Source organism: Hylobates moloch, unplaced genomic scaffold (genome assembly GCF_009828535.3).
Source record: "Hylobates moloch isolate HMO894 unplaced genomic scaffold, HMol_V3 SCAFFOLD_15, whole genome shotgun sequence".
NCBI lineage: Eukaryota > Metazoa > Chordata > Mammalia > Primates > Hylobatidae > Hylobates > Hylobates moloch.
Genome location: NW_026652290.1, coordinates 9,484,409 through 9,504,919, shown reverse-complemented (window position 1 = coordinate 9,504,919; position 20,511 = coordinate 9,484,409). Strand labels below are relative to the sequence as shown.

Here is a 20,511-nt window from a genome sequence, read left to right as displayed (position 1 = left end):
TAGTCCCTGAAGGCCGATAGCATCCAGTGACCAGCCGAGTGCCCTAACCTAGGGCACAGGTGTGCCCATCCTGGGAAAGCCAAGCAACTGCTGTCAGTGACCTCATCAATAATAATGCCCTCACAGACTCCTCCTGGGAAGGCTGAGGCTGTACAAACAGCAGCAAGTTTATTCTACAAAGTTGCCAGGGCAGGGCCAGATGTTTCTGATATAAGGAAAAAAGATGAGCCGGGGGAAAGATACACAGCAGAACATGGATTCTGTAAGTCTCCTGTCCTCTGAAAGCCCACGGACCAAAACTGACAGATCTCCTATGCCACTTCTTCAGATGGGACAAGGAACTTGTCCTCGCCAGGGCAGCCATGCCACCTCAGGCCAATGCCAGCTCTGACACACTGCAGACTCACAAACCCGAGGCGGTGGGTAAGCGCAGAGCTGACCAGGGAGGCATACGGGCCACTCCTCCAGGATCCTGTTGCAGCGTTGTGAGTCACAGGGCTTCCTGTTCTTCCAGTTCTCACTCTCAGCTGCATCAAGTTACAGCCAGACAGACCTTAGACAGCAGCACCTGTCCAGGGTCCAGGAGATGAGCATTTGGGACACCCGGCCCGGGGTCCTCCTGTCCTCAGACATTCTGTTCTGACTGCGGAGCAGCAGTGCAAAGGGGGATTATGTCCCAGATGCACGTGACCCTGGCACAGTTCACCTGCCAACAGATACTGACTGAGTGCCAAGTTAAGTGTGCCAGGGCTGGGCACTGAGGATACTGGGATAAAGGAGACACCAGCCTCTGCCAGGAAGGGGCTCAGTCTATTGGCAGAAGACATCTGATATATTAACAAGTAATTACAAACTGACGGGAAGGGCCGAACAGTGGGCAGTTTCTTTTACATTAATAAAATATGGATTTACAATCACTGAAATCACATACATCAACGTGAATCTGAGGAGTTTGTCTTGAAATGGTTAGAAATGTGTATGTGTTGGCCTCACTGCCCAGAATGTCCCCTCCCCTTGTCTAACAAACTCCCACTGACCCTCCATACCCAGCACAACTGGCCTCTCTGCAGTCATAGCAGCAGCTAGCTCAATACTAGGATATAATAGGTGCTCAAGAAACCTTTGTTATAGTTATACACAAGGGGCTATGGGAACACCAAAGAGAAAAGCTGGACAAGTAACTTGGTGAAGGGGAAGAGCTGGCTACTCCCGACTGACCAGGTGCTCTATGTCAGACCTTGCTCTTCAGGCCTGCACCCACATTGCATGGGATCCCCGCAGCAGCATGGTTTCCTCTCAGTCTACCTGTCTGCCCCCCTAAGATGCTAGGTCCCTAGAAGTCAGACTCTGCCTACCCCTCGACAGCCCCACGCCAGGGACCAGAATCTGCCTCTGAGCCTCTTGCCTCACAGTGGCATCTGAACTCCCCACTCCTGTCTGCTGCCAGCGGTCCACTTGCTGGATCAAATACCTCTGGGTCTGTCCCAGTCTGCTCCATCCACCCCAAGATCACACCCACCACAGGCAAGGCACCCACACTTCCCTGCTTACCCAAGACAATCTCAGTTAACACCTGTGGTCATGGCATAACTACTGATAGTGCTTTCTTCCATTCTCAAAAGGGCCTAGTTTGGACAATTAGGGCATCCCCCTAGATACAGCTAAGTAAATCCTGCCTTTGATCTTGGGAAACTGACACCTAAAATGATAAGAGTTCATGCTGCACAAATGGTGTTTTAAAAAAACATGACGGGGGCCAGGCGCGGTGGCTCACGCCTGTAATCCCAGCACTTTGGGAGGCCGAGACGGGTGGATCATGAGGTCAGGAGATCAAGACCATCCTGGCTAACACAGTGAAACCCCGTCTCTACTAAAAATACAAAAAATTAGCCGGGCATGGTGACACGTGCCTGTAGTCCCAGCTACTCGGGAGGCTGAGGCAGGAGAATGGCGTGAACCTAGGAGGCGGAGCTTGCAGTGAGCTGAGATCGCACCACTGCACTCCAACCTGGGGGACACAGCAAGACTCCATCTCAAAAAAAAAAAAAAAAAAAATGATGGGGATCAAGAAACTGGGTTCCAGATCTGGGGCTTATCCTATGTGAGCTTGGGCTGGTCCCTTAGTACACAACATCTGGTTTCCTTAACTGTAAAATGAAGAGTTTGTTTAGACTACATGGTCCCAAAGGTCCCTTCCCAGCTGATACCTGACTCATAACCCCATGAAACTGAAACATAGTTGTCCCAGCAGCTTTGTGCTAGGGGTTAAGGGCACTGGCTCTGGAGTCACATTGCCTAGGTCTGGATTCTGGCTTGCCCTGAGGCAAGGTACTATCCTATTCTGTGCCTGGTCTCTTCATTTGAATAATAGATAATAACAGGACCTACCTGGAGGGCAGCTGGAGGGTGGCCTGAGTTACTACACATAGAGCTGATGGGAAGAGGCTACAGGACTTCGTGGAGGGGACTGAGACAGAAAAGTTTGGGAGGAAACAGGAAGCAGGAAGAGGAAGTCCCTCAAATGGCAAAGAGGGAAAAGTGGCAGCTTCAAATGCCCTCATTTAACCATAATTAAAGCTGTCAGATGGTTCATCTGGCTTTATTCCTTCAGACAATATGGAGATGCCAGAAGGAAGGGATTGGGAAAAAGGCCTTTTAAGAACATGGACCACCTCCAAGCATCCAGGGCAGAAATGGTGGAAAGGCAGGAAGGCTGAGTGGGCGGGAGGTGGGTGGGCCCCAAGGGCTTCCAGAGCCAGTTTCTCCGAGCCTGACTCACTCTCCTGGTTAACGCTGAGATAAGATTTAACCAAGGCAGGAAAGAATGTCCGGGAAATGCTTAGAGATCCATCTGCAAACAAAATGAGTAACCACCCCTAAAAGAGGGCAGCATTTTAGGGGAAATGAGATTCTCTGTTCACAGGAACAGGGCCAAGACTCCTGACTCCTGACGTGGATAAGGCAACGGCTGTTCAAGAGGTGGGATAGAGGGTATGGGTTCCACATGCAGAATCCCCCTGGGCTTCGTGAAGAACCCAGGGCACCCCGGGCTCAGCAGGAGGGAACACACTCAACAGCCCAGGGTCTGTATATGAGGGGCAAAGAGCTGTCTGCCAAAGCCCAGGATGTCCAGGGAACCTCACCCAATCTGCCAAAAGAATGTGAGAATGGCCATTCCCTTCTGTGAAATTCCAGGGGTCGGTGGGGCCAAACCTATCATGGCGGGTCCTGTGACTCTTCAGCACAGGGCACTGCAAATGATTTCCCCTGTGGAAAGCCAGGGTCTGGGAGACATGTGAGGATGAGTGAGCAAGTATTTAACTGACAAACTCCACAGCAGAAGACTATGAAATCCCAAGTAAGCAGCCTCCGCAATGCCCTCTGAAGCCTCTGCTCTTCTCTGGGTTAGTTACTGGGGAGAGAGAGGTTAGGCTTCTCCAGGGAAAAGGAGCTGGAACTAACCCTGTGATCATTCAGCACAGCTATGTCTCCTGCGGCATCACAAGGATGCTTCAACCTGAAGTGCACTAATGTTCCAGGCATCCCAGAAACCTCGAATCGGGGAGCCACCTCTGTAGAGGACCAGAAGAAACGCAATTTAGAGGAAGAGCTTAAGGATGGATCTCCTACGCCCAGGAAAGAGAAGGTTTTAGAAGCAAGGTGGACGCATCCTTCCCTGGCTTCAGGAACTTTCCATCCTTCTGACTTCTCTGTCCCCCGATTCAATCCAATGTCACAGAGAGACACAAATGGACCTGAAACCACTTATTCTAAAAGAAGCTCTTGGGAATTATCCAGGGTAAAGCAGGGCCTCTTTTTGCTCCTGTCCAGGCGGACGGTGCAGTGGGACATCTAAGACTGTGTCTCTCCCTATGTACAGATGCTCCGACTTACAATGAGGTTATGTTCCGATTAGTAAGTCAAAAATGCATTTCATACACCTAACCTACCATCAAACACAAAGCCTATTTTACAATAAAGTGTTGAATATCTCATGTAATTTATTGAATACTGTACTGAAAGTGCAAAACATAATGGTTATATGAATACTGAAACTACAGGTTCTACTGAACGCGTATCACTTTTACACCATTGTGAAGTCAAAAAAAATCATTAAGTTGAACCATTGTTAAGTACCAATACTTAATACATAAAGCATTGACTATATGTCAGGCACAGTTCTCAGAGCTTCACACCTGTTAACCCTCTTTCTCTTTCATTCTTAAAACTACTCAGTTAAAGTGTTATCCAATCTTTGCATTTTATAAGGAAAAGAAACTGAGGCCTAGACAGGTAGAATAACTGACCCAAGCTCACACTGCGTGTTATGCAGAAAGCCAGAGTTCAACCCCAGGGAGCCTGACTCCAGCTCATCAAACAGCCTCTCCCAGTAACTGTCAGGCTGTCCCTCAGTGGATGTCACTGGCCTATCTCCTCTGCTCCCCAGCTCAAGTGCCTTCTGAGCTCCCATTACACCAGCTCACATGCCTGCCTTGTTGGGAAGCCTGGCTCACGCCCGGCCTCCATGGAAACTACGGCAGCACCAGGGTGAGCATCTTCCAAGGACAACTGAGTAAACTTCTCCTGCTGGCTTTCTGGAGCACTTGTATTGCCCACATTTCTCTGGTTGAGAATACAGAAACAGCAACTAGCTCCCGTCCCCTGGAAATCTGCCCCCCAGCAAGGGACTGTGGGCATCTGCAGACTGCTGTGAACTGTAGACCTCATCTTAAGTTCATCTTTTGTAGAAGCCCATTTCAAACTATGATGGTCCCATGACATGGCACACTGTTGAGAACTCAGGCCTCTGGTCCCAACTAGGGCTACTAACTTGCTGTATGACCATCAGTAATACACCTGAAAACTGAAGGGGTGGGGGGATGGACCATGTTCTTCTAAAGCAGTTTCTCAAACTTGACACTGTAGACATTTTGGGTCAGGTAATTTTTTGTTGTGGGGAGCTATCTTGTGCATGGTGGAATATTCAGCAACATTCCTAGCCTCTGCTTACCAGATATCAGTAACACACGCTCACCCAAACCTGCCTCTGCTTACTAGATGTCAGTAACACACACTCACTCAAACCTTTGTGACAACTAAAAATGTCTCCAGACATTGCCAAAGTCCACTGGGGGGCAAAATCACTCCTAGTTGAAAACTACTGCTCTAAATGAAGAATTTTAAAAAGATAGGCTTTGTCACTGGAAATTTGAGTAAGGTGGAAATTCTTGCTCTTTATGATAGGCTGGGATAGCCCCTCACAAAAAACATATCTGTCCCAAAATGTCAATAGCACCAAGGCTGAGAAAACTGCTTTAAAGATAAGCACAAAGAGCCACTCCAGCACAAGGAAGCGTGGTGCGTGATCCACAGAGTGTGATATGAAGATGTGTCCAGTGAGCTGTGGGATTTAATTTGCCACATCCCAACCCCTACAGCTGTTTTTTTTTTTTTTTGAGATGGAGTCTTGCTCTGTTGCCCAGGCTGGAGTGCAGTGGCGCGATCTCAGCTCACTGCAAGCTCCACTTCCCAGGTTCAACTGATTCTCCTGCCTCAGCCTCCCAAGTAGCTGGGACTACAGGCGCCTGCCACCACGCCCGGCTAATTTTTTTTTTTTTTTTTTTTTTTTGTATTTTTAGTAGAGACGGGGTTTCACCGTGTTAGCCAGGATGGTCTCGATCTTCTGACCTCGTGATCCGCCCGCCTCGGCCTCCCAAAGTGCTGGGATTACAGGCGTGAGCCACCGCGCCCGGTGTAACCCCCACAGCTTTGAAAAGGCAAAGACAGACAACATACAGTGTTGGAAAACAAACCAAACCTGCTGACTTCAAAGCTCAACGATGATAATGAGGAACCTCTTATCAAGATCTGGTCTTTTAAACCAGAAGTATCTGAACAAAGGAAGACAGTTTTCTGGGGCTCCAAGTTCTTTCAGTTCATCAGATCTCCTTACTCCCACTGCCAACTGTGGTTTGTGCTGCTCTGATTCCCCCCGGAAAAGGACCTCCAATTGCCCCAAACTCCCCAGAGTACTGGAAAAGTTCAACTTTGAAAAGGAATGTTTAAAAAAAGAAAAGGCCTGGCGCGGTGGCTCATGCCTGTAATCCCAGTACTTTGGGAGGCCGAGGCGGGCAGATCATGAGGTCAGGAGATCAAGACCATCCTGGCTAACACAGTGAAAAACCCCATCTCTACTAAAATTATAAAAAAATTAACCGGACGTGGTGGCGGGCACCTGTAGTCCCAGCTACTCGGGAGGCTGAGGCAGGAGAACCACATGAACCTGGGAGGCAGAGGTTGCAGTGAGCTGAGATCACAACACTGCACTCCAGCCTGGGCAACCAAGTGAGACTCTGTCTCAAAAAAAAAAAGGTCAGGTGCAGTGGCTCACACCTGTAATCCCAGCACTTTGGGAGGCCAACGTGGGCAGATCACGAGGTCAAAAGACCGAGATCATCCTGGTCAACATGGTGAAACCCCGTCTCTACCAAAAATACAAAAATTAGCTGGGCATGGTGGTGCGCACCTATAGTCCCAGCTACTCGGGAGACTGAGGTAGGAGAAGCACTTGAACCCAGGAGGCGGAGGTTGCAGTGAGCCAAGATTGTGCCACTGCACTCCAGCCTGTTTGTTTCACAAAATAAATAAATAAATAAATGGCTTTGGCTGAGCTCAGGGGAGTTAATTCATTTAAAGGTAGAGGAGAAAGTGCTTCTTAGCTCTCTCTGAAATATAAGTTTGGCAATGTAAAACAAACGGATGGTTAACAAAAGCTACAAAGTATTCCTACTACCATCAGTTGTCTTCTGAGCAGAGAAAGGGACAGAGTTAGGTTACCAAGATGTTACAAATTGAACAAATGGAGTGAATTGTACCTGTCAATGTCAGTTTGCCCAATCAAAATTAACACAGACAAAAATAATATTATTAAGGTTTCAATCAGCAATTTACTCTTGATACTGTAATCCCGTATGTGTGGACTAATGGCACACGGTAGGTGTCCAAAATGTGCCAAGGTTCCTTGAGGCCTCTAACTCCAGCCCCACCCATGGTAATTCACTCTTTTGACTTAGTGGCCATAAATTATCTCTTCCTGGAGCCTTCTCTCTCTAGACAACTGAAAAGTGTCTGGGTTTCTGTCTCCCACATCACACTCAGAGGGCCTTGCACTCACTGTAGGTTCTTAAAAAAACATTAAAATTCTTGGCTTTCTTGACTCTTGGGGTCTCTGTTCAATCTTTTCACTTCCAAGATATTCCTCCCAAGCCCAGCATTGAAGGTCACCCCTTGCTCATACAACAAGGAATCTACACGAGCTATGTCTATTACAGGATTCCAGTGCAAATGTCACCAGTCTATGTGTATTAAAACAATTTGGTCAATGGCCAGAGGAAGGACAATATACTTCATTTTATCTCTATGGTTAACCCTGATTCTCCATTCTTAAAAGACAAAATCCTGCATCTTGTATACTAACTTACCTCAATTAATAGAATCAGCCGGGCGCGGTGGCTCACGCCTGTAATCCCACCACTTTGGGAGGCATGGGGATCACGAGGTCAGGAGATTAAGACCATCCTGGATAACACGATGAAACCCCGTCTCTACTAAAAATACAAAAAAAAATAGCCGGGTGTGGTGGCAGGCACACTCCAGCCTGGGCGACAGAGCGAGACTCTGTCTCAAAAAAAAAAAAAAAAATAGAAAGAATCTTCTATCTCTCCATAGGCAGGACACACAGTCTTGATTGCTGAAGGACAGGAAACTCTCCTCTCTTTCTCTCTCCCTCCTCAGGACTGGCCTCAGGTCATGCTTTGGATGAAGAGATAACTGAGAACTGCCCCTTCCTCTAATCGTCCACCCATATACCATCCCTTTAGCCTACGACTAGCTGCCCCTGCCCAGCTCCTCCACTTCCTGCAGCCCTGGTTTAGCTTCTTTCTCCAGAAAGTTCTCCTCCTTTACTCTTGTACTCACTGAGCACCTCACCAGTGGCCAAGAACTGCAGCGACAAACCTAACAGCCAAGATTCTCCCTGCCCTGAGGAAGGAACCCAAACTAAAACCATCAACTCTAACAGATGGTGGAATGAAACAAATGTCATGCAAGGTTCAAACACACTAATGTTGGCACACAGGACGGAGAGAAGGAGGCAGAAAGAAAATTAAGAGCGTAAACCGCATTTGAGCTGGAAGGGGTTAAGTGGAAAGAAGCCAAGCAGAGTTCAGGACCACAAAAATGGCAAGGGCAGGCCGGGCGCGGTGGCTCACGCCTGTAATCCCAGCACTACGGGAGGCTGAGGCAGGCGGATCACAAGGTCAGGAGATGGAGACCATCCTGGCCAACATGATGAAACTCTGTCTCTACTAAAAATACAAAAAATAACTGGGCATGGTGGTGCATGCCTGTAGTCCCAGCTACTCGGGAGGCTGAGGCAGGAGAATCACTTGAATCTGGGAGACAGAGTTTGCACTAACCCAAGATAGCGCCACTGCACTCCAGCCTGGTGACAGAGTGAGACTGTGTCTCAAAAAAAAAAAAAGGCAAGGGCAAAAGGACCTAGTGTGAACAGGCAGGACAGAGGAATGAAAGGATGGGGAGAAAGATGAGGCTAAGCTGGGGGGTAGAAGCAGGAGGCAATTAAGAGCTGTAGAGAGCTCCTGAAATGATCCAGTCTGGCTCCAGAAAGAGTTTTAGGGACACCCTTAGCAGGCCTCCAAAGTAACGCAGAGACCAGTTGACAAAGTTAGAGAGTTGATGAAAATGAATCCAGAGCCGGGCGCGGTAGCTCACGCTTGTAATCCCAGCACTTTGGGAGGCTGAGGCGGGCGGATCACGAGGTCAGGAGATCGAGACCACGGTGAAACCCCGTCTCTACTAAAAATACAAAAAATTAGCCGGGCGTGGTGGCGGGCGCCTGTAGTCCCAGCTACTCAGAGAGGCTGAGGCAGAATGGCGTGAACCCAGGAGGCGGAGCTTGCAGTAAGCCGAGATTGCGCCACTGCACTCCAGCCTGGGCGACAGAGCGAGACTCCGTCTCAAAAAAAAAAAAAATGAATCCAGGACTCCCAGCTGGAATAGCCAGAGGGTACTGGTGCCACTGATCAAACCAACAGAAGAGCTAGTTCCATCTGTGGTCATGATGGGTGGGGGTGCTACCAGCAGCCAGGAGTGGGCACAGGCCCAGGCCAGAAGCCTGCTCACGTTCCCCAGAAACAGGCGAGTATGTGCTCAAGAGCGTGGTGCTCTAAAGCCAAATGCATAGCTTCGATTCCCAGCTCGTACAGAAAAGCTGGTGACCTTGGGCAAGTTACCCCTGGGCCTCAGTTAAACAAGGATGCTAATAACAATCAGTCTTCATCTCACGGGATTGATTTGAATGTTAATATGCTGACATACCTAAAGAGCTTAGAACAGTGCCAGGTACACAGTAGGTGCTCTGCAGTCACTCCTGAGTTCCAAAGTGTCAACTGGCAAAAGTGAGCAAATAACCCTTATTCCCAAAACACTGGGCTTGTCCATCAGGAGACGACAACTGACCTCACTGGGCAGGTCACTTCCTTGTCCTTCCATGTCCTCAGACTACAACCCAGAATATGTAAGATTATCTTATCACAAGGGGATTTCAGAAGGGTCCAAATCAAAAGGTCTTTTCAAAAGACTCTAAAGTTATACTAAATTTTCATTCTTCTCTCTTAATTCTTCTCTCCAGTGGCAGCTCAGAAAGATGGTTCCAAGATACTCTCTGAGTCTTTCTCTGCTTTCTATGTAACTGCCACTGGAATCAAACAGCTTTGCTCACCTAAGCTGGGAGTCAAATCCCAGGTTCTGACAACTGAGTTAAAGGCCTGATTCAATTCTGCCCCTATTGGTAGTTTAGAGGAAATACACCCAAGCGTCCTCAGGGACACTTCTCAAACTGACAGGTGGCTGCAAGGGTAAAGAAAAGAAGCCTACAGGAATGACAGTTGCACACTGCAGTGCTTAATCATCGCAACTCCATAAAGTGGACAAGCCTACTGTTATTATTGCATTTTACAAAAAGAAATGGGCTGTCCAAAGAGGCTCAGGGTGCTATGGTTAATAAACCACAATTCAGGGATTACAACTCATTTCCAGATACTCTGGTTAATTCCCGTTCCATTCTGGGGGCAGAGAGATGACCCCCATTCCAAGATTGAGAGTGGTATTAACTCCAACGGGGTTCCAACCCTAGTGCCCTCCTCTGGATTGAGGAAGAGTAAATTTATGCAAGGATTCAAATGTCCTGGGGTAATACCCAAAGGAGAAGAACTCCCTGAGATTAACGATGCTCCACTGTGTATTTTAGGACTTGCCAAGAGATGATAGCCTTCCCCAAGAGTTCTTAGAAATTTAGAAGTTACCAAGATCCTGCCAGCTCAAAGGCACGTTTTTAAGTAAACTGAATCAAGGTACATAGCCACATCCTAGGAATTAGAGAATAACCGCCATTTACAAACAGTAAAACCCAAGTAAACCAACCGCCTCTGCTCGCTCCTCCAGACTTGAGGCTGGGTAACTCCTGCTTTTCTTGGAGGTTCACGCGCCATCACTACATTAATATGTCTCCTATGCCCTCGGGACCGCCAGAATGGGAATATGAGCAGGTTGTCGCACAGAACGGTAATGGCAAGACATTTTCCCAAAAATGTGTTCCCAACAGATATTGAAATTCCAAGTATGTAATTGAACAACGCTCAGTTGCCTCACAGCTCTAAAACAACCTCCCTCCCGCTAATCCCTTCCCAACTTGTCCCCTACCTCAAATCGTAGCCCAGGCCTGGGCCAAGGAGCCAATCCCCTAATCCCGGGCATTTCAGAACTCAATTCTGAGTGTGCCCCTGGCCCTGCCCGGCCCCATCCCCACCCCCATACCCCGAGGCGGGGAATGAGAGACTCCCGGCTTGGCCCGAGGCTCTTTCTTATGTAAATGACCCGGCCGCGGTGAGCGTTCAGCCGTAGGGAGCTGCGGAGAGCGAGGTGGGGACAGGTCGAGGCTTAAGGGAAAAAAAGCTCGTTTTCGGAAGGGCATAAATCTCAAGAATCTCAAGTAATCCAGAAACGCGGCGGGTTGTCCCTCTCCGAGTAACTTTTGGGGCAAACCAGAAAGTAACAACCAAAGTCCTCCCCTTACTCGGAGGCAGACCCTGAGGACACGAGGCTGGGCGTTCCCGAGGCTGATTTGGAGGGGCGGGGGTTAATGGGGGACGCCCCTCGCCGAGCCTCAGTTCCGGGCGCCACAGTTCCGGGAAGGGGGCGCGGCGGGCGGAGTTCCTCTGCCCCTTTCCTACTCCTTCCCGGGTCAGCTTCTCCCCGAGCCCACCCCCGCAAGGCCGCGGGGAAGGAGAAGGGAACCGCTCGTCTCCTACGCGCGGTCCGCGAGCGCGGACGGCCCCCGGCGGCCCCACGCGGCAGCGGAGCAGCCTCCCGCAGCCACGATTCTCTCCACGTGCTCTCGCCGGAACTCGCGCTGCAGAAGGGGGCTCCCTCCCACGTGGGTGCAGCAATCCCCGACTACCTGCGGGGTGACCTGCCACTCCAGTAACAGGGAAAAAGGGGCTGGGAGAGACAGCGTGAGCGCGTGCCGGAGCTCAGGGAGGGAGGGCGCCAGGCGGAGCGCGACCTCGGCTCCCCGCCCGCGCGCACTCGCCGGCTGTGCCTAGCGGACGTGGCTCCTGGCGCCCGGCTGCCCAAACTTTTTCCGCGTCCCAGGCCCCGAGTAGGGAGGAAGCGGGTCCCCGCAGGGTCGAGGAAGAGACTGCTGGAGGCCACGCCACTTTGCCAGAGCCCAGCCTGCCGCCCCGCCCGCGCTGACTTACCTTCTGCACTTGGTCATGGTTGAGCTCCGTGAAGAAGTAGGCAAGCAGATGCGAGGCAATCATCCTGCCGCGGCCCGACGGCGCAGAGTTGGGAAACCGAGGCGGGGGCGCGAGCGGGGAGGCGAGCGGCGCGGTCCGACTGCTTTGTGCTGGGGCTCGGCTGCCCGGCCGGGAGCTGGGAGTCCGGACGGCGCACAAAGAAGGCTACCGGCGAGAGTGCGCCCGGCTGGCGGAGGGCGCGGGTCTCCAGAGACGTGATTTTGGCGTCACAACTGCTAGAAGGCGCCTCAGTTCTCTCCTGGCGACGTGTCCGGTTGTCCCACGTCAAGGCGCTAACTTCGGCCACAGGATCACTGAGGCTCAACTTGAGAAGAATCTCAGCCCGGCTCCACTCGGGCAGTGGGACCTCTCCGATTCACAGGGCGTGGCTCCGGCCCGCGGATTTTCTTAGCTGGGTGACACGATGTTGCCAGCGGCAGCCCGGGACTCCTGCGCCGGAGTTTCATGCAACAATGTGGCTTATTGAGGGGCTGCCGGCCCGCGGGCCTCCGGGCCAGTGACGTGCGTACGCCCATTGGCTGCGCGGGGAGGGTGTGTGCGCCCGCGGGCCGCCCGCCGCGGCGGCGCAGCCAATCATCGCTCACGGCTCGCGGGCGCGGCCGCTCAGACACCGGAGCCGGCAGCCTGGGGAGGCGCGCCGGAGGCGGGGGCGGGGGCGGGGGAGGGGCGGGGCGCCTGAGATGGGACGTGTGGTCCGTGGCTAAAGGCTGGGACGGAAAGGCGCATGAGCCACCGCCGCGTCAGGCTCGGCTATGGGTAGGGGGAGCGTGATCGCGGACCCGGGGTGTGGGGCGACTGGAAAAACGGGCCAGTGGACCAGCACACACCCTGTGCGGAGAGACACCGTCTGGCATCTCGGGATCACGTGAGGAGCTCCCACTGCCCAGTCACACGTCTAAAGCATCCTAGTTCTTACCTATTGTAGCACGTCCAGAAAGTGAGCCGCCTTAGCTGCTGGTTGTACTAGAGCAGGCAGTACAAGAGTCGGCCCATCCTTCACACCACTGATAGGATGTGAGTTTAACTAACCCCGTTTTACAGATGAGGAAATTGAGGCAAGGCCAGGGCTCACAGCTGTAATCCCAGCACTTTGGGAGCCCAAGGTTGGAGGGTTGCTGGAGACCAGGAGTTCATGACCAGCCTGGGCGACATAGTGAGACCCCCATCTTCCCAAATAAAAATAACTAAATCAGCCGGGCATAGTGACGTGTGCCTGTAGGCCCTGCTGCTCAGAAGGCTAAGGTGGAAGGATAGCTTGATCCCAGGAGTTCGAGGCTGCAGTGAGCTATGATCATACCACTGTACTCCAGCCTAGGTGACAGAGGGAGACCCTGTCTCAAAAAGAGACTTTCACGAGGTCACATAGCTAATAAGTGGCAGATAGGGAAGAGAACCCCTGTCCCTCTACTTTAAGGCCCTATTCGCTTGCCCCATTATCCCATGCTGCCTCTCTAAGAGCCAGAGAAGTAGGAGGTAGAAAAAGAGCAGCTCTGGGACTGATGATGTGAATGAACTGGGTAGATGGTAAGTGTGTAACTGGATGATTGAACATGGGATGGGGTGGGTGAGGGGGCTTACCAATGCTGAGAGGAGTGGAAGCCCCAACCCCAGCTAATGCTAGACACCAGACTCCAAATTTAAACACACAGTGGAAACTGGCAAGAATGAAATACTGATTTTAAGAGACATGACATTAGCGCTGGTGGCGAATGGCAAGCCTAAGGTTGGAAAAGGTTCAGGGAAGGAATATGAAGGTCTGCCATGTTCTACTGAGGAGGAGTTTTTCTCTCAAACAGTGGAGTGCTGTCTGCAATGTGTACAGGCTTAAAATTATTATATAAGTAATCAATACTCATTGTTGAAAAATAATATATGGATAAACAGGAAAAATAAAAATCATGATCCATCTAGCCTCTCAGCTAAACTTCCTTTTTTTTTTTTTTTTTAAAGCAAGGACTCGATATGTTGCTCAGGCTGGTCTTGAACTCCTGGGCTCAAGCAGTCCTCCCACTTCAGCGTCCCAAATAGCTGGGGTTACAGATGTGCTCAGCAAAACTTCTTGAGAACTATGTACCCTTCAAAATGCACGTCCTCAACCCTCCTTCCCTATACTCCAGACAGAATTGAGCTCAAACTGCTTTTGTCATAGTCATCGTAATGACCTACATGTTGCCAAATCTTGCATTCTCTTCTCTTCCCTGCCCTTGTGTTACTCCTCCTCTCGGGATGTTGAGGACAGTTAATCACATCCTCCATCTGGACACACCTTCCTCGCTCAGTAAGAGCACCAGTTCTCCACTCTGCTGGTTTCCGGCTAACCTCACTCCCCAGGCTCCGGCTCCTGAGTCTCTGTTTGCTCTATTGGTAAATGCTGGGGTATTCGGGGCTTCCCTCCACCCTCTTCTCTGAACTAGTTACAGTTTCAAACTCCCTGAGGAGAAACTAACTTCCTAGCCCCATGACTGTTATATCATCTGCATGCTGATGACTCACAATAGTAAATCTACAGTGAGGACCTCTCCTGGAGTTGCAGGCTTATTTCTCCAGCTTGCCATTTGTCATCTCCACTGAAGTAACTAGCATATCACACTTAACATGTCCAAAGCTGAACTCAACGTTTTTTCCCAAATCTTTTTCTTTCCCAGTTGTCTCAGCAAATGGCATCGCCATCCACCCTAACTCATCTTCGATTCCTTCTTGCCACTCACCCTCACAGCCAGTCAATCTATCAGCAAGCAGTTAATTCCACCTATAAAACAGACCCTGCATCTGACCACTTCTCTCCATGCCCTTAGACACCTCCTGAGATCTTCCCACAGAACACTGCTTGGCATTCACACTAGCATGCTTTCCTCAAAAATGCAAACTCTTTCTCACCCAAGGGTCTTTGCTCTTCCTTTTCCTTCTATCTAGAATATTCTTCTCCAGGCCTATCTCCAACTCATTCTTCCACCTCATTGAGGTTCCACTCAGATACCTCCTCGTGATGCAGGGCAGGCAGGCCCCAAAATTTGGACTTAGCCTGGGAAGATTCTTGGCTTCACCCAGTAAAGAATTCAACGGAAGCCGGGCGCGGTGGCTCACGCCTGTAATCCCAGCACTTTGGGAGGCCAAGGCAGACGGATCACGAGGTCAGGAGATCAAGACCATCCTAGCTAACACGGTGAAACACCGTCTCTACTAAAAAAAATACAAAAAATTTGCCAGGCGTGGTGGCGGGCTCCTGTAGTTCCAGCTACTCGGGAGGCTGAGGCAGGAGAATGGCGTGAACCCAGGAGGCAGAGCTTGCAGTGAGCCAAGATCGCACCACTGCACTCCAGCCTGGGCAACAGAAAGAGACTCCACCTCAAAAAAAAAAAAAAAAAATTAAAGGGCAAGCGGGTGGCATTAGACAGCAGCTTATATTGAAGTGGCAGTGTACATCAGGAGCAGAGGCACTGGTCTTTGCAGAGCAGGGCTACCCCATAGGCCGTGTGCCCAGAGTAGCAGCTCAGAGGCAGTTCTGCACTCATATGTCTACCCACTTTTAGTTAACATGCAAATTAAGGGGCAGTTTATACAGAAATTTCTAGAAAAAGGTTGGTAATGGGTTGTTGAGTCATTGCCATGGAAAGGGGCAGTGACTTCCAGGTGTTAAATCTGGAACTCTAATCTAGAGTCTGGTCCCGAGTCTTAGCCCCCACCTCCAGAGTCAAGTCCCCACCTTCTACCTCATCAGAAGGCTTTCCTTGACCAGTTTATCTCAAATAGTTCCCCCAAGTCACTATCACTTGGCCCTAGTTGATTTCCTATTTATTTCCGCTATGTTCTTCCTCTCCTCAATAGATGATAAGCTAAAAGATGGCAGGGTCTGTGTCTATGTCATTCCTTCATGTTTGCAGTGCCTAAAATGGTGCCTGATGCATGGCAGACATGCAATAAACATTTATTGAATGAATTCATAGAAGAATCTTAGAGATGACTACTGTTCACATGTTGTGTAACAACACACACACACATAGAGTTTATAGTTTTATATATTACTTCCCAAATCTTTTCCCATTTCTCTCTCTACCGTAGATCATACACCCAATATCTCTCACCTGACTGGAACAGCCTCATAACTGGGCTTCCCTCTTCAGATATAGACACACCATAAATATATAGACTTAGATATTTAACAAAGATTCTTTGTTTGTTTGTTGTTTGTTGTTTGTTTTTTTTAGATGGGGTCTTGCTCTATCGCCCAGGCTGGGGTGCAGTGGCACAATCTCGGCTCACTGCCACCTCCGCCTCCTGGGTTCAAGCAATTCTCCTGCCTCAGCCTCCCAAGTAGCTGAAATTACAGGCACTCACCATCATGCCCAGCTAATTTTTATATTTTTAGTAGAGACAGGTTTTGCCATGTTGGCCAGGCTGGTCTCAAACTCCTGACCTCAAATGATCGCCCATCTCAGCTTCCCAAAGTGCTGGGATTATAGACATGAGCCACCACACCCGGCCCAAAGATTCTCAAAGCAGGAAATTATACAATTGCGTTTGCTTTTTCAGGGCCATAACTGCCCTCCATGTGGATGGGGAGGGAAAGGGGTCAGAGACCAAAGGCAGAAAGAGGCAGAAGCTATAAGGTAAGACTAGGACCTAAGCCAAGATGAGAGTGGGGCAGGGAGGAAGGTTATGGGTTTAGGTATTGTGAAGTCAGAGGTAGAACTGATGGCTTTGGCTGGGATGGGTGGAGGGAAATGAAGAGGAAGATGCCTGCTGCCTAAAATTAGATGAAAATTCAATAGCCTGGTGCTACGAAATGCATTGTCTCCAGGCAGGTAGAACCAAAGCCAGTGGAGTTGGGTCAGCTATGATCCTTTCTTCACACACTAATTTTAATGCCTCTTCTCCACTCCCCTCTGTGGTCCCATTTCATGTGAACCAGATAATAATCATAAAGAACTTTAAGTACATGTTATCTCTTACAAAGTTCCCAGGAATCCTGGGAGGTGGTTGGAATAAGTATTGTTATAGGCCAGGCACAGTGGCTCACGCCTGTAATCCCAGCACTTTGGGAGGCCGTGGCGGGCGGATCATGAGGTCAGGAGATCAAGACCATCCTGGCTAACACGGTGAAACCCCATCTCTACTAAAAATACAAAAAAATTAGCCGGGCATGGTGGTGGGCGCCCGTAGTCACAGCTACTCAGGAGGCTGAGGCAGGAGAATGGCGTGAACCCGGGAGGCGGAGCTTGCAGTGAGCCGAGATCACACCACTGCACTTCAGCCTAGGGCACAGAGCGAGACAGGTCTCAAAAAAATATATATATATTGTTATAAACCCCAGTTGATACACGACAAACTGAGGGGAGGCTACCCACATAAGGCTGACTTGTTTCTGTGGTTCTTCTGCCTCCAAACTCCATTCCTCAAGTTTATTATTTATTGAATCTCATATCTCTCTCTCTCTCTCTCTCTCTCACATACATACATGCACGTGTATACACATGCACACACAGAGATGTTGAAAATTGAAGAGATAGACGGTCATGTAATTTATATTCCACAGCCCTAGGAAGGAAGTCAATCAGCAAAGATTAGTAAACCCTTACAGTGTTCAGGATACTCTCCTCAAAGTGAAATACAAAAAGAAACACAAAATGTGGGTCTTGCACCTGAGGGATTAACTGTTTAGTCAGAGATATAAATGAACACATGAAACAAATATTACAGAATAGAAAAGCCTATCATTAGGAGCCAAACATGTATCTGTCTTTATACATGGTGGAGTTCTGAAGGAGGAAGATACACAGCCACAGGCTAGAGTTGGCCAAGGGTGGTCTGACAGATGCAAATGCAGCTTCCTGATCTTACACAAGGCTACTGCTGGTGCTGGTTCCACACATGACTGACCTGAGCCTAGCCATCAGGCTTCAGGGAGCTATGTCCTGGGAAGAGACCACTTAGGATTTATCAAGTTTGCAGCATATCATAAGTGATGGTATTAAGTAGAAAATTTTAAGACTGAGGGTGGGCCTGCCCTGCATGTAAATACTCATGAGTCTATGCATCCTATTACATTTAATACTGTGCCCTATGTTTCATGGTTCAGCTATAATGTATGTATTTGAGGGATTGGGAAAGAAAGACTTTGGAAAGCAGTTAAAATAGAAAAGTGGAAGCCACATAGATACACAACACCCCACTTTATCTGTCACAGTTGCAGACAAAACCCATTCAAGCTAATTTATACTGAAAATGAGTTTACTGAAGAATATTTAAGTCCCTTGCAGGCTCTTCAGGAGGGCCAGAGGATCAGGCTCAGAGGCTAACTGAGCCAAGAGTGATGCTCGAGTTATACCACTAAACTCTGCCAGGGGAGATGCTATTGCTATGGCTACTGGGCTAGCATCTCTGCCCACACTCGTGACACTGAACATGGGATGCTATTTAGCCTGGAGGTGCCACAGCCACCTTTGACAGCTGAATATCTGTCTCTCAGCACCCTTGATAAAAGGAATTCTGCATGGCACCTCCTTTTTTATGGTATTTATTTCCAAATTGGCACTTTACAGCTGGTTGGCAGAGCTTGGATCACATTCCCAGGCCCTCGCTGCAGGAGAATCTGGGAAAATGGGCTCAGGGGGTGAGGAGCCATAATGCAGAAAAGTTCCAAAACATAAGAAAGATGTTCAAAGGGGCTGGCCAGTCCCAAAGCCTGACAAACCTCCACCACTCACAACAGTCACTGAATGTGCTAAGTTTAAAATGCCCTTAGACAAACTGGCTTTATGGCATCCAAAATATATCAGAAAGATTAAAAAATAAGACATCTGTACTTGATTGAAGTTAAATTCAGGGGAAAAGTAGTCAGGAGGCAAATCAGCACCAGGAAATCTGACTATAAATCAGTTGACACGGAGCTGGATGATTTATCCTCTCCACACACAAGGTGTAATCCAGCACCTGTTCACAGATGCCGTCAGTGTCACAGAAGATAAGGAAAAGGCCACTGTGAAATATTTCCAGGGGGTCCCATCCAAGGCCATCCCAAACGTGAGGGCTGTCATGCCTGATCTTCTCATCCTAATGGACATAGAGCCATAGGTATACCCCTCCAACAATCTGCATGAGAAGGGCATGGTGGCATGCTGAGGCTGGCATGGAAACACTGTGGTCTTGGGCTTTTCTGTGCCCTAGTTTCCTCATCAGCACAGTGAATATCATGATGTAGAACGGGCAAAATCTTTAGTTCAGAGCCTGGTACCTAGTAGATCCTGAATCTAGTTTTCTAAACACACTGCTTGTAATATCAAGTCCCCTATTCTATAAGAACTCAGTGATTAAAAGCCCAGGTGTCTGGATCACTTGAGGTCAGGAGTTCAAGACCAGCCTGGCCAACATGGTGTAACGCCATCTCTACTAAAAATACAAAAATTAGCCAGGCATGGTGGTGGGTGCCTGTAATCCCAGCTCCTTGGGAGGCTGAGGCAGAAGAATTGCTTGAGCCCAGGAGGCAGAAGTTGCAGTGAGCTGAGATCACGCCACTGCATTCTAGCCTGAGCAACAGAGGGAGACTCTGTCTCAAAAAAAATAGAAGAAAAAAAAGTCCAGGTGTCAAGACTAGCAAATGTGGAGTCTCAGGTACATGGGAGAGACCGGTTTGTTCCAAATGGAAATGCAGTGCTCTGGTCTAGAGAGATAATTTTAGTGGGGAATGGCAGGAAGGATGCTGGGCAAGTAGACAGGGCTCAGCTGAAAGGATGGGAGGTAATAGAATCCCATCAGTGCTTAAAGACACAGTATCTTGGCTGGAAGCAATGTGGAAGATAGATTAGTAGAGAGTGAAACCAGAGTCCTGCAAAAAGATGCTGGAGGCCTCTACTAGACTCATGGCAGAAGGACAGAGAAGAGGGGAAAGAAGTGAAGAAAATGTAAGAGGTAGCCTGAACAGGACACATGAAGTGATTGAATGTGGAGAGACGTGGGAGAGAGTTGGAAGACTCCAAGACAATGCTTTTCAACCTTGACTGCTCTTTGGAACAGGCTGTACCAAGGGGAGTGAGTGGTTGGCCCTGGGTACAGGCAATGATGGGTGCCTTGCTGCAGAGAATTTATAAACAATAATAAAATCTTTACCCTGTCTGGTTTTTTTAATTATCACCATAGGCTGGCAATTTTAAACAATATCAGTGACAAAATACTTCTTCCTGGATTACAGCCAGCTGACCCAGAGTATCCCTCACTTCCTTTTTTTTTTTTTTTTTTTGTGACAGAGTCTCACTCTGTCACCCAGGCTGGAGTGCAGTGGCGCGATCTCGGCTCACTGCAAGCTCCGCCTCCCAGGTTCATGCCATTCTCCTGCCTCAGCCTCCCGAGTAGCTGGGATTACAGGTGCCTGCCACCACGCCCAGCTAATTTTTTGTTTTTTTGGTATTTTTAGTAGAGACGGGGTTTCACCATGTTAGCCAGGATGGTCTTGATCTCCTGACCTTGTGATCCACCCGCCTCGGCCTCCCAAAGTGCTGGGATTACAGGCTTGAGCCACCACGGCCAGCTTATCCCTCCCTTCCTGCTCCTTGTCCACTCACTGTATCAGAATCACCTGAAGAGCTTTTAATAATCCTGATGCCAAATTAATAATCAA

At 49.2% G+C, this 20,511-nt stretch overlaps 1 protein-coding gene across 2 annotated transcripts in view; it reads right to left on the bottom strand.

Moving 5' to 3' along the window:
- The window catches only part of HK2 (hexokinase 2), a 58,904-nt gene extending 46,524 nt beyond the window's left edge, over positions 1-12,380 (bottom strand). The window contains exon 1 of one of the 2 annotated variants that reach the window (XM_032177065.2): positions 11,841-12,380. In XM_032177065.2, the coding sequence (XP_032032956.1) occupies positions 11,841-11,903 (63 nt within the window). In that variant the 5' untranslated portion in view covers positions 11,904-12,380. Of the gene's footprint in view, positions 1-7,481; positions 7,613-11,840 lie in introns of those variants that run through there. The other variant, XM_058428341.1, reaches the window with a different exon arrangement.
- Positions 12,381-20,511: the final 8,131 nt, after the last annotated feature.